General features: G+C 47.4%; 1 protein-coding gene across 2 annotated transcripts in view; it reads right to left on the reverse strand.

The window, feature by feature from the left end:
* The window catches only part of kiaa0825 (KIAA0825 ortholog), a 166,308-nt gene that overhangs the window by 135,223 nt on the left and 17,380 nt on the right, over nucleotides 1-13,705 (reverse strand). For both annotated transcript variants that reach the window (XM_021620901.2, XM_036935490.1), the window contains exons 3-4: nucleotides 12,833-13,001; nucleotides 11,986-12,646 (exon numbers count right to left, since the gene is read on the reverse strand). In XM_021620901.2, coding sequence (XP_021476576.2) covers nucleotides 11,986-12,646; nucleotides 12,833-13,001 — 830 coding nt within the window. The remainder of the gene's footprint in view (nucleotides 1-11,985; nucleotides 12,647-12,832; nucleotides 13,002-13,705) is intronic.

A 13,705-nucleotide genomic window follows, 5' to 3' on the forward strand; every position in this document is an offset into this window, starting at 1 on the left:
ACCAATCCAGCATGGCATCCTCGCCATGCAGAAACATGTCTTCTGCCTGGGAGTCAAAACTGGCTTCGCTGAAAGATTCATCTTCCTGAAGCAACTCGGTCTCGCTGTATCTATCTATTTCCTCTATAATTTGGTTAAATCTGTATACCTAGACTTTGTTTTAGCTTTTCCTGATTTATTCGGCATGTTTTAAATATATAAACTTGTTGAAAATGCTATTGAATATGTACTCATATGCGTAACACCCATGGCTTCGTCAAGTAGGATTTGCAATGGCGAATGAATCTCTCTTACGCCAGAGTTTACGACAAAGGCTGGTCTTCAAACGTATAACCATTACATATTGCCGTTTACCTCAGCTCATTGGCTATCTTCCAGGCTAGATTTCATTGGGCCAAAATTGGGCCAAAATACAGTCAATCAACGATAGACCGGTGATGTCATTGATTGGTGTCTTCAAATCGGTTTGTTACGGTCAATACGTCCCGGGAAAAGAACCATCAAGTATGGTTGTGTTAGTAACAACCAGAGGATTGCAATGAAACCAACCATGACTGGATAAACGTTTGTTTAGTGTGTGTAATTACCACGAACTCATCTTCCAAAGTTGAATGAGACGGAAATCCTGACGCAAACGGTTTACAAAAGTTTTGTGTTAGGATATAAAAATGTATTTTATCAAACAAAACGAACATATTGTTATTTCTGACTTTCACAACGCTAATGCTTGGTTGGAAAATGCTAGTAATACTTGTGTGTGCGTGGCGCCGTCCTCAGAAAATAGCATGTTTGCGTTCGCAGTAAAGCCTTTTTGAAATCTGACACAGCGGCTGGAATAATAAGACGTTCATCTTTTAAATGATGTAAGATGCATGTATTTACAAGAATGTTTACTATAACAAATGGTGTATTTAGAATGTTATAGCTCTCTGCAGTTTCACCGGATGTTGGCCTGGTGGGACGTTAGCCTTCTCACCTACCCTAGAGAGGTTAATAAATACTGACAAAACTGGCACTTAAACTTTTAAGAAATGGGCATGTCCTGAATACAAAGCATTATGTTTGGGGAAAACACAACACATCACTGAGTACCACTCTTCAGATTTACAAGCATGGTGGTGGCTGCATCATGTTATGGGTATGTCATGGGCAAGGGGTAGGGAGTTTTTTAGGATGAAAAGAAACAGAATAGCGCTAAACACAGGCAAAATCCTAGAGGACAACTTGTTTCAGTCTGTTTTCCACCAGAACAATTCAAGAAGAATTAAAAATAAAATAATGTGCAAATATTGTACAATCCAGGTGTGCAAAGCACTTTAGAAACTTACCCAGAAAAATCCACATCTGTAATCGCTGCCAGCTGTGATTCTAACATGTTAAGGGGAGGGAATACTTATGTAAATGGTGTTTCTATACAGCAGATAATGGGGATCCTGAAAATCTCTCTCTCTCTCTCTCTCTCTCTCTCTCTCTCTCTCTCTCTCTCTCTCTCTCTCTCTCTCTCTCTCTCTCTCTCTCTCTCTCTCTCTCTCTCTCTCTCTCTCTCTCTCTCTCTCTCTCTCTCTCTCTCTCTCTCTCTCTCTCTCTCTCTCTCTCCTCTCTCTCTCTCTCTCTCTCTCTCTCTCTCTCTCTCTCAAATTCAAGCTGCTTTATTGGCATGAAAAACATTGTGTCAATATTGCCAAAGCAACAATGTATACAGTATACATTGTAATAAAATTATAAACAATAACAAACAATAATATAAAATGGTAGTAAATAATAATACAAAATGAAATACAAAAATAACAACAATATAGTAGAATTGCAATAAATGTAAAAAGATAAACATGGAAAATGAAGCTATAACTAACTTATGACTAAATAACTGTCATCTTTACATCAGTACTACAATTACTATCATCATTGCTACTACTACCACCACCACCATTAAACTGCTATCATTACCATCACCCTACTATCCATACCACTACTATTTGGAATGATGAACAACAATAATAATAGTAATAACAATAATAGTCATTACAGTAATACTAATAATAAGTAAGTTACTATTTACTATGCAGATGTTATTAATCAGTGTCCCTCTAACTTCCGGCGCCGACAGAGATGGCCGCCTCGCTTCGCGTTCCTAGGAAACTATGCAGTTTTTTGTTTTTTTACGTGTTATTTCTTACATTAGTACCCCAGGTCATCTTAGGTTTCATTACATACAGTCGAGAAGAACTACTGAATATAAGATCAGCATCAACTCACCATCAGTACTACCAAGAATATGTTTTTCGCGACGCGGATCCTGTGTTCTGCCTTACAAACAGGACAACGGAGTGGATTCCATGCAGCGACCCCAAAAAAAAACAACTCCGAAAAAGAGGGAAACGAGGCGGTCTTCTGGTCAGACTCCGGAGACGGGCACACCGTGCACCACTCCCTAGCATTCTTCTTGCCAATGTCCAGTCTCTTGACAACAAGGTTGATGAAATCCGAGCAAGGGTAGCATTCCAGAGGGACATCAGAGACTGTAACGTTCTTTGCTTCACGGAAACGTGGCTCACTGGAGAGACTCTATCCGAAGCGGTGCAGCCAACGGGTTTCTCCACACATCGCGCTGACAGAAACAAACATCTTTCTGGTAAGAAGAGGGGCGGGGGCGTATGCCTTATGACTAACGCGACATGGTGTGATGAAAGAAACATACAGGAACTCAAATCTTCTGTTCACCTGATTTAGAATTCCTCACAATCAAATGTAGACCGCATTATCTAGTAAGAGAATTCTCTTCGATTATAATCACAGCGATGGCTCTGAACAAACTTTATTTAACTCTTTGCAAACTGGAAACCATTCATCCGGAGGCTGCATTCATTGTAGCTGGGGATTTTAACAAGGCTAATCTGAAAACAAGACTCCCTAAATTTTATCAGCATATCGATTGCGCAACCAGGGGTGGAAAGACCTTGGATCATTGTTACTCTAACTTCCGCGACGCATATAAGGCCCTGCCCCGCCCCCCTTTCGGAAAAGCTGACCACGACTCCATTTTGTTGATCCCTGCCTACAGACAGAAACTAAAACAAGAGGCTCCCACGCTGAGGTCTGTCCAACGCTGGTCCGACCAAGCTGACTCCACACTCCAAGACTGCTTCCACCACGTGGACTGGGACATGTTTCGTATTGCGTCAGACAACAACATTGACGAATACGCTGATTCGGTGTGTGAGTTCATTAGAACGTGCGTTGAAGATGTCGTTCCCATAGCAACGATTAAAACATTCCCTAACCAGAAACCGTGGATTGATGGCAGCATTCGCGTGAAACTGAAAGCGCGAACCACTGCTTTTAATCAGGGCAAGGTGTCTGGTAACATGACCGAATACAAACAGTGCAGCTATTCCCTCCGCAAGGCTATCAAACAAGCTAAGCGTCAGTACAGAGACAAAGTAGAATCTCAATTCAACGGCTCAGACACAAGACGCATGTGGCAGGGTCTACAGTCAATCACGGACTACAGGAAGAAATCCAGCCCAGTCACGGACCAGGATGTCCTGCTCCCAGGCAGACTAAATAACTTTTTTGCCCGCTTTGAGGACAATACAGTGCCACTGACACGGCCTGCAACGAAAACATGCGGTCTCTCCTTCACTGCAGCCGAGGTGAGTAAGACATTTAAACGTGTTAACCCTCGCAAGGCTGCAGGCCCAGACGGCATCCCCAGCCGCGCCCTCAGAGCATGCGCAGACCAGCTGGCCGGTGTGTTTACGGACATATTCAATCAATCCCTATACCAGTCTGCTGTTCCCACATGCTTCAAGAGGGCCACCATTGTTCCTGTTCCCAAGAAAGCTAAGGTAACTGAGCTAAACGACTACCGCCCCGTAGCACTCACATCCGTCATCATGAAGTGCTTTGAGAGACTAGTCAAGGACCATATCACCTCCACCCTACCTGACACCCTAGACCCACTCCAATTTGCTTACCGCCCAAATAGGTCCACAGACGATGCAATCTCAACCACACTGCACACTGCCCTAACCCATCTGGACAAGAGGAATACCTATGTGAGAATGCTGTTCATCGACTACAGCTCGGCATTCAACACCATAGTACCCTCCAAGCTCGTCATCAAGCTCGAGACCCTGGGTCTCGACCCCGCCCTGTGCAACTGGGTACTGGACTTCCTGACGGGCCGCCCCCAGGTGGTGAGGGTAGGCAACAACATCTCCTCCCCGCTGATCCTCAACACTGGGGCCCCACAAGGGTGCGTTCTGAGCCCTCTCCTGTACTCCCTGTTCACCCACGACTGCGTGGCCACGCACGCCTCCAACTCAATCATCAAGTTTGCGGACGACACAACAGTGGTAGGCTTGATTACCAACAACGACGAGACGGCCTACAGGGAGGAGGTGAGGGCCCTCGGAGTGTGGTGTCAGGAAAATAACCTCACACTCAACGTCAACAAAACTAAGGAGATGATTGTGGACTTCAGGAAACAGCAGAGGGAACACCTATCCACATCGATGGAACAGTAGTGGAGAGGGTAGCAAGTTTTAAGTTCCTCGGCATACACATCACAGACAAACTGAATTGGTCCACTCACACAGACAGCATCGTGAAGAAGGCGCAGCAGCGCCTCTTCAACCTCAGGAGGCTGAAGAAATTCGGCTTGTCACCAAAAGCACTCACAAACTTCTACAGATGCACAATCGAGAGCATCCTGGCGGGCTGTATCACCGCCTGGTATGGCAACTGCACCGCCCTCAACCGTAAGGCTCTCCAGAGGGTAATGAGGTCTGCACAACGCATCACCGGGGGCAAACTACCTGCCCTCCAGGACACCTACACCACCCGATGTCACAGGAAGGCCATAAAGATCATCAAGGACATCAACCACCCGAGCCACTGCCTGTTCACCCCGCTATCATCCAGAAGGCGAGGTCAGTACAGGTGCATCAAAGCTGGGACCGAGAGACTAAAAAACAGCTTCTATCTCAAGGCCATCAGACTGTTAAACAGCCACCACTAACACTGAGTGGCTGCTGCCAACACACTGACACTGACTCAACTCCAGCCACTTTAATAATGGGAATTGATGGGAAATGATGTAAATATATAATTAGCCACTTTAAACAATGCTACCTTATATAATGTTACTTACCCTACATTATTCATCTCATATGCATACGTTATACTGTACTCTATATCATCGACTGTATCCTTATGTAATACATGTATCACTAGCCACTTTAAACTATGCCACTTTGTTTACATACTCATCTCATTTGTACATACTGTACTCGATACCATCTACTGTATCTTGCCTATGCTGCTCTGTACCATCACTCATTCATATATCCTTATGTACATATTCTTTATCCCCTTACACTGTATAAGACAGTAGTTTTGGAATTGTTAGTTAGATTACTTGTTATTACTGCATTGTCGGAACTAGAAGCACAAGCATTTCGCTACACTCGCATTAACATCTGCTAACCATGTGTATGTGACAAATAAAATTTGATTTGATTTGATTTGATTTGATTATGGCAGGCAATCACATATTTGGCTGCAAGAGGAGCCATTGCTCCTTCGCCCATTACTATTTTTTGTTTTTCCTCTGGGTTTAATATGTTAAAATTTGGAATAAATGTAGTCATGTCTGTGAATACTTAATCTCTTGGTGAGGAATATTTCTCACAGTAAAGGAGAAAGTGCATCTCTGTTTCTACCTCCCCTGTCGTGCAGTGATCACAAACTCTCTCTCTCTCTCTCTCTCTCTCTCTCTCTCTCTCTCTCTCTCTCTCTCTCTCTCTCTCTCTCTCTCTCTCTCTCTCTCTCTCTCTCTCTCTCTCTCTCTCTCTCTCTCTCTCTCTCTCTCTCTCTCTCTCTCTCTCTCTCTCTCTCTCTCTCTCTCTCTCTCTCTCTCTCTCTCTCTCTCTCTCTCTCTCTCTCTCTCTCTCTCTCTCTCTCTCTCTCTCTGCAACATCTCCAAGCAAACCATCTAAAGGAGATGTGATGTGTCTCAAAGAAACGCCAAGGCACAACCCCCTCTTAATAAAGAGCTCTCTCCTGAGTGGGCAACCTGTTGACTGTTCCCTTCCCGTGAACCCGGGAAGACTGTTTCCCCTCCTCCGTCTCTCCAACACTCACACCGTGACACATGACCTTGGAGTGTAACAGCCCTGTCTACTCCAACACCCATTGCTATATGAACTATATGTATTTATAGCTCTGGCTCCACTGCTATACAGGATACAGCCATTTAAAGGTCATTATGCCTGTGTCACATCACACGGTGGAACCAAACGGGGGTGCTTAAGGCACCCAGGTGTGTCATCGACAAGAGAGCACCGAGAGGCAGGGAGGAACACGGTAGGGTTCACTTAAGGGTCAGTCTACATAAAAACTATACAGGGAACTAGCACTATTGCAGCCCTAAAACGGACATGATCACTATTGTATCACACCTGAATTATAGATTTCTTTGATTGAGAGTGATAGGTAAAAGACTGTGCCAGGAAATCATGGGGATATTAGACTACCCTAACTTGGAGAACAAGCCATTGAAACAGAAGTATAGCATAGCTATATGGAGTCACAAACTGCAGTTGGTGTTGTGTGGTGATGGATAGTTGCATGGCCCTTGTGAAAACACAGCCAAGAGGGCGACATATCAGAGGAGCTAGTGAGGTCATGCTCTTATTTCCACAGTCATGACCAAGGCGACTAGTAAAGACAACATGTACTATCAATTGTGGAGGATGGTGGCCAAGGATAGACAGCATGTGCTTGGTTGGAACACAAAGGAACACAAACATCCATTTGGGGGGAAAACCGTCAGTCTCCTCCACAGCAGTTCCACCTGAGCTGAACAACATTACTGTCACAGTCACACTCCCCTTGACTGGCACGAAAAGGGAGAGAGGGGAGGGGACGAAAACAGAGGGAGGGAGGGAGGGAAGGGAATTCCCTCAGCAGTTGTTATTGATTCCGGTGTTTACGGGCGGATAGTTTAGTGCCGTTTACAAAACAGAACAGATGCAGCCAGTGAGCAAAAAATGTAAACAATTGCTGTATGGCGGGCTGCCAAATCCCCGGCCTGATGTATTAAACTCACACTGAAGTGCATTTCCCCTTTGGGCTGTACTTATTACCACTTCATTTCCTCAGCGCTCCCTCTCTCTTTCTCTCTCACTCTCTCTCTTGTTCCCTCAGTCGTCAGAGTGGGGTGCACCGGCTTGTTGTCTGGCCGTCTTCTGTCCTTCCCTGACCCCGGAGGCCCGGCACTACCTAACAGACCCATTAGCGAGGGGAATTGCATGTGTCTGACGTGGTCGAAAAACCAATTATTAGACACTTTCTTCCAAATGTTGCCAGAGTCTGTTGGGAATGGGCAATCACGCAATAATTTAGCCACTGATTTAATTTCACTTCTCTCTCTCTCTCTCTTCCCCCCCCCCCTCCCTCCCTCCCTCTTTCTCTCCCTGTAGCGTGGCTGACATCTCTATGGTCCTTTGCCAGGGCTGCTCTCTCTAACTCTGCCAGGGATGGTTAGCTGGCTGGCCTCAAGCCTCACGTCTCAACTCCACCCATGATTACAATAACTCAGACAGGCGCTGAGATGTGCGTGTGTGTGTGTGCGTACGTACGTTGTTGCTGGTCATAAAAAAACTCCAGTTCTGTGTGGAGCGGGATATACATTTCAAAAGCCCATTGACAAGTTTATCATGCAGTCAGATCGCCGGGTGCTATTCTCCGCAGACTGGCACTGACAGAACAACAAAGGGTTTGTCAGTGGATTGAAGGCAGATATCCACAAAGATGCAGATATAAACCGCAGAGCCCAGGGACTCCCTCACTCCGACATCAAGCTGGTCTCCTTCCTACCCCGCTCCCCCGTGCATGTTGGCACTCAGAGGAGACGGATGCAAGGTGGGGTGGACGGTGTGTATGTGTGTCACGGCAGTTTAAGGGGGGTATAAAGCAGGCACAGCTCCCAGGGTGCTGATTGGCCCCCTGCGTGAGGGTGGCAGGGTCAGAACGGAGCTGGGGGGGCCACCGGGAGGACTGCCCACGGGGCCCCGTGGCGGCTGGGTCCCGCTCCATCAGTCGCGGCCCGCTGCTCAACCAGACAGCCTTATTATGGGTGACTCCCGCTGATGCCCCCCCTCATGGCCCCTGGACAGCAAGAGGCAAAGTCTGCCTGAACCACAGCAGGGGCTACCCGCCGTTCACAGGGGGGGAAAGTGGGAAGTTTTGATATCTCGATTAGGCTGCTGGTTGGGTGGGGAGGGGTGTACGGTGGCCAGGCTAAGGCTGCTGTCAGCTTTCTCCTTGTACTCTATAGCCAATCAGCTCCAAATGGAGAGAGGGACGTATTGTATTGTGTGGAAACATTTCATTACAGGCCACTTGTTTTGGTACCGTGTTCTTGGACCCTCTAGGACTCCATACAGTAGCAGAGTGTTATCCTGTCTGTGCTCTCAATAAGCCCTGCTCTACTGCCTCTGAAAGAAGGTGCTGGAATACTTGAGTGGTTTGTTGATATGCTTGAGCTTAACAAGAGTGATGCACAAAAGCTTTTTGTGACCATTCGGAGGAAATGGAACCGGATTTTACACACGCGTACTCCGTACACACATACACGTGTGCGCACACACACACACACGCACAAACACACACACACACAGTGCCATGTTTAGTCTTGCAGTAATGCCAACGGACCTAGGGTTTGGAGACACTGGGACATAGTGGAATTCATAAAATCTCAAGTGAAATTGTGAACACACATAAAAGATTTTCTCACACACACACACACACACACATACATGCGCGCGCGCACACACGCACACACACATGTAATGAAGCCTCATTAACATCAGTAAACAAACCCTCACTAGGCCGTGAACCCACAGCTCTTAAACCAGACCTTCTATACAGCGTAGGGATGTGCAGGGCTGTGGCTATACAATGGGAAGCAGCAGCCGTAAACAGAGAGCATTGGGCTTATAAAAACCCCTGGTTCTAACCCCCCCTCCCCCCCTCCTGCCGTAATTACATGGCTACATTCATGTGCACGGCCCGGCAGACACCGCGTCTGAACCCCTGCACAGATATGATCTAGTGAAGAGCAGCTCTTATTAAATATTAACAAACACCATTCCCAAGTAGCCTCAATCCCCAGAAGGAATCTCCCGCGGTGGCGGGAGCAGCAGTAGCAGCACTAGCTATCTCTGGCACAACTGAAGCACTCTCCCTGCTGAATAGGCTGGTGCGCTTTGACTGCAGGGAGTTCAGAGAGCCGGGGAAGGAGGCAAGGAGGGAGGAGGAGGGCGGAGGGGTGGAGGTGAGAATGTGCTTACTGCACATGTTCAAACCCAAGCCTTCTGTACGCAGTACTGCCTATAGCGCACGGCACAAGTCGGAGAGAATTAGTGGGACCTGGGAATGGAATTCATACCTCGGGGAGCATGCAGATGTCCTTCAGTGTGTGAATGGAGACTCTTCGGCTGTGCTGAATGATTGCTTGGGACAAGTTTATCGATGGACGTGTAAGCAGGCAAGCCAGTTGTATCGCGTTCCATGGTGTACATGAAAAGTGTGTTCTGTTTCTATACTACGCAAATTGGGAAGCAATTACTCAATTGCAGATTTGGAAAATCTGCAATTTACATAATGTATATATTAGGCTTATGTAAGAAGCTATTTTAATGCTGAATTACTGCATGTCATCATTAGACATAATGGAAATGACACATTTCCTCTAAGGTACTTAAACGCTGCACAAACACTTGCGCACCTTCAACGACAGACCACCTGGCAGATAGCAATGCACGTGCGCGTGCACGAACACACAAACAGACACACACACACTACTTGATTACCCCTTTTCCTGTCCAGACGCAGTGAGGTGTGATAGTAAGGTTTAAAGCTTGCATTGTTCCTGGCCAGTCAATCTGTCCGGCAGACTCCAGAGTCCTACTGATCACCCCATTACTACCGGGAAGGAGAGAGAAAGGGGAGGGGGGGGGGGGGGGCGGGGGTAGAAAGGAGGTGGAGAGCGAGGGACGGCGAGAAAATGGGCTACAAAGGGCTGAGACACTCACATCTGTCTGGGAACAATGTCAGCGCTTCCCCATTCAGAGAGAGGGGTTAAAAGAACTGTCACATCTCGCTGATGTGAACGCTGTTAAATGGTTCAGTGGTTTGACAGTAGTTGATGCCAGAGACTGCACTCCCCTGGGAGAGCTCTGGGAAGGAAGCACAGGCTCAGGCTGCCTCCCAGGCTCCCCTCCCATTACCCACCCCTCCATTGAAAATCCAGCAGATAAATAGATAGGCGGAAATAAACAATAACACGCTACAGGGAGACAATAGGGATCTGAGAGCGTATGCATCAAGTGAATATATGCATATTGTTTTTCTATGTGTCATCATTGTCAACGCGGCCCTTGAAGATCTCCATGGGTAAAGACAACCACCAAAGTGACGTGAAGCCACTCCGCCGATTAGGCCACAGTGTCCTTGGTGGATCTGTTGATGTTTGGGTGTCTACTGTTGTCTTTTGTTGATGTGACCCCCGCAAACACTAGCCCCGACCCCCGTCCCACAGTAGTTGCGGTGGAGCAGGCACTCACAAGACAAGGGGCAACAAAAAAAACTGCATCGCTTTAGTGTCGTTACACTTTGCGGGCGCTGCTTCCCTTTGGTGAGATGTTCTGCCTCCGGTGCTACATTTGACGGTTTGTTGAGCGGCACGTAGGTGTGTAGCCGGAGCCACAGCCGCTGCGCTGTGATCAAACAGCCTAACTGACGCATGGCCAATTATCCTGGCTGCCTTCTTTCATCTCATGTTTAAGGGTAGGGAAAGAGAGCGGGAGCGAGGTGGAGAGAGGGAGCTAGGAAGGGAGGGAAAGAGCGTGAGAGACGGCTGTGGGTTTAGAAGAGTGGCAGATGTAAAAAGCACACTTCCCATCCCCAGAAGGAAGCACGCCTGACATATGCACCATTTTGGGAAAGTAAACAACGGAGTTGTCTACTTTGTGGATGGTTACCCCATCTATCCCATAAATAGGCCAATCAGAGAGCCAAACATAGAGTATAAGGGGATCTATCAGATGTGACATACCATGTACAGATTTTTTTGTTCCCCAGTCTCTCTGTACATCACTCCTTTCCTCCCACACAAGAAAAATGACTTCCTTTCAAATTTTTGTAAATACTTCTCAGCTGTTTCATTCTATTATTTTCCCTAGCCCAAGGGTGATAACGTAAGGTACCATCAACTCCTAGACTTATCCTTAGCTGTGAAGGATAGGCCTGTGCTCACTACCAAGGTCATACCAAGGTCATCTTTGTCCGTTTTACCCTTGGTTTGCATTGATTTGCTACGAGAGAAAGCCTTAAGTGAAGCACTCTGTAGTAAAAGGCTAAAATCCCAACTTGTGTTCAAGTGAATGGAATTTAAAAGAATGTAGAGAAGGATTGCTCCTTTTCCAGTGCTTGGTGTGTGCATTGAATATTCCAGGGAGAAAAAGGTGTAGATTCAAGAGCAGAGCGCGGCAGGTGTTTATTTCGCCTTTGCAGAAGGCAGGAATCGTGGTCACAGGCAGGCAATAGTCATACACAGGTAGGCAAACAGGCAGGTGAATCAAAACTAGGACTGAAGGCTATAACTGGTTCTCACAAACGAGCTAGGAAAAGGCTTTATAGAGTCAAAACGAACAATACCTCACAAAGGCACAATCAGGACGAACTGAACTAAATAAGGAGCTGATGAGACCATGTGAGTAACTAACACAGGTGAAATCAATGAACAAAAATGAAAGACAAGGCTACGTTCAAGAGCACAAAGAAACAAGGCTACGTTCAAGAGCACAAAGAAACAGAACACAAGGTTGATGAAGAAAATAAATGCAGAACCTTACAGTGCGTGAGTGGGGAGAGTGTGGTACAGTTTAGAGAGAGTAAGAGGTTTGCTCCACTGACCTACAGTAGCCTTGGTCCTGGCCGAGCTCTTCCTCCCCTTGCCACCGCTCAGCGTAGTGTTGTCCTTTAGGGCGTTCTCACACTCTCTCTCCATCATGGCGCCCAGCTCCTGGGACACAGTGTTCAGGTAGGCAGCATTCAGGAAACCCAGAATGGTATGGGGCTTGGCCACCCCATTGAGGACCTGGAGCTCCTCCCTGAGGGCCGAGCACAGGGCTGGGGCGGCAGCACGGAGCCCCAGGGCCAGCCTGTCGAAGCCCGTCTCCTTCCCACCGGGGCTGGTGGCCAGGGCAGAGTGGAGCAGAGACAGGACAGCCTGGCTCCTCAGGCCCTGGTAGAGCGTCAGCACCTCCCACTCTGGGTAGAGGAAGAACAGCTGCTGCAGACAGTAGATGCGCTGAGGGACGGGGAGGGGACAGGAAAGTCTGTCCAGCAGGTGGCGCCGCAGCTGGAGCCTTACCTCATCCCACACCTCATGGCTCTCCAGAGCACTGTCGTCCCTGACCGTGTGGACCGAGGTGTGTGCCGAGGGGCCGGGCTGCTGGGGGGTGGGCGAGGGGGTGGTGTTGGGGAAGGACACGCCACACTGGGAGGAGATGTTGTGGAGCAGCTGGAGGGTCACGTCCTCTCGCCCCTCCTCCTCGGTCCTAAGGTACTGGAGCTGAAGAGGAGGAAGGATGGTTCACGGAGGAGCTATCAACATGTTTAAAGGTATCAATACGATCAGCAAATCTTTTTCATTTTATGGATGGTTGTTAAGCACATTTTGACTGGCTAGTGAACTACATAGCGTTGTACATTGTAGGTTCACCCCTCTCTCATCATTATTATCATGATGTGTTGTTACCAGAGCTTTCAGGAAGTCCAGGAGCTCCTGGTTTCCTGTGGCGACAGGCCTGACGGTGCTGGGGTTCCGTGGGTTAAACCACTGCAGACATTCCGTTGGGCTGGGTGGACGCTCCCCCGTCCAGGACTCACCCATCTTCCCCTGCAGTTCCTTCAGACTCTGTTCTATACTGGAGAGGGACAGAGACACACGCCACTCACAATAAACCTCTGACTGTCACCTCCATCACATACTGCATAACAGTACTGTATTCCCCCCACCTCCCTGTCCCCCCGCCGACACACACACACACACCCCCAAACCCTGAGAGAGACACATCAGCAGTAATGAACACAGACATCAATATATCCCGGCTGTGTGTGTGTGTGTGTACTGAGTGTCTGGTGTGAAGTGGTGTTACACACGTCCGATACAAGTGCATCTCCCAGTGTCACTTCTCTCGCATCCCCTCGCCACACACACACACACACACACACACACACACACACACACACACACACACACACACACACACACACACACACACACACACACACACGCCGGTCTCTAAATATTAACAGACTACCTCTATCTTATCAAGGGGAGTAGGTTAAGGCCGAGTTTTCTTTGACGTTTTAGGGACACATTTGCATCCACCCCTGCACACACTCGTGAAGACGTTTCCCTTTCACACGCGCACGGAGCACAAAGAAGAATGAACATTGAGAGAGAATTGACATTGATTCAAGAAAAGAAGAAAAAGAAGTCAAATAATGTATTAAAATAGTGTATTAAAATAGTGTATTAAAATAGTGTATTAAAATAGTGATTAAAGGTTAAATATGTTAAATGTTATAGGTTGAAAACATGGGGAAATATATAAGGGGGATTCGA

This window comes from Oncorhynchus mykiss, chromosome 11 (genome assembly GCF_013265735.2).
Source record: "Oncorhynchus mykiss isolate Arlee chromosome 11, USDA_OmykA_1.1, whole genome shotgun sequence".
NCBI lineage: Eukaryota > Metazoa > Chordata > Actinopteri > Salmoniformes > Salmonidae > Oncorhynchus > Oncorhynchus mykiss.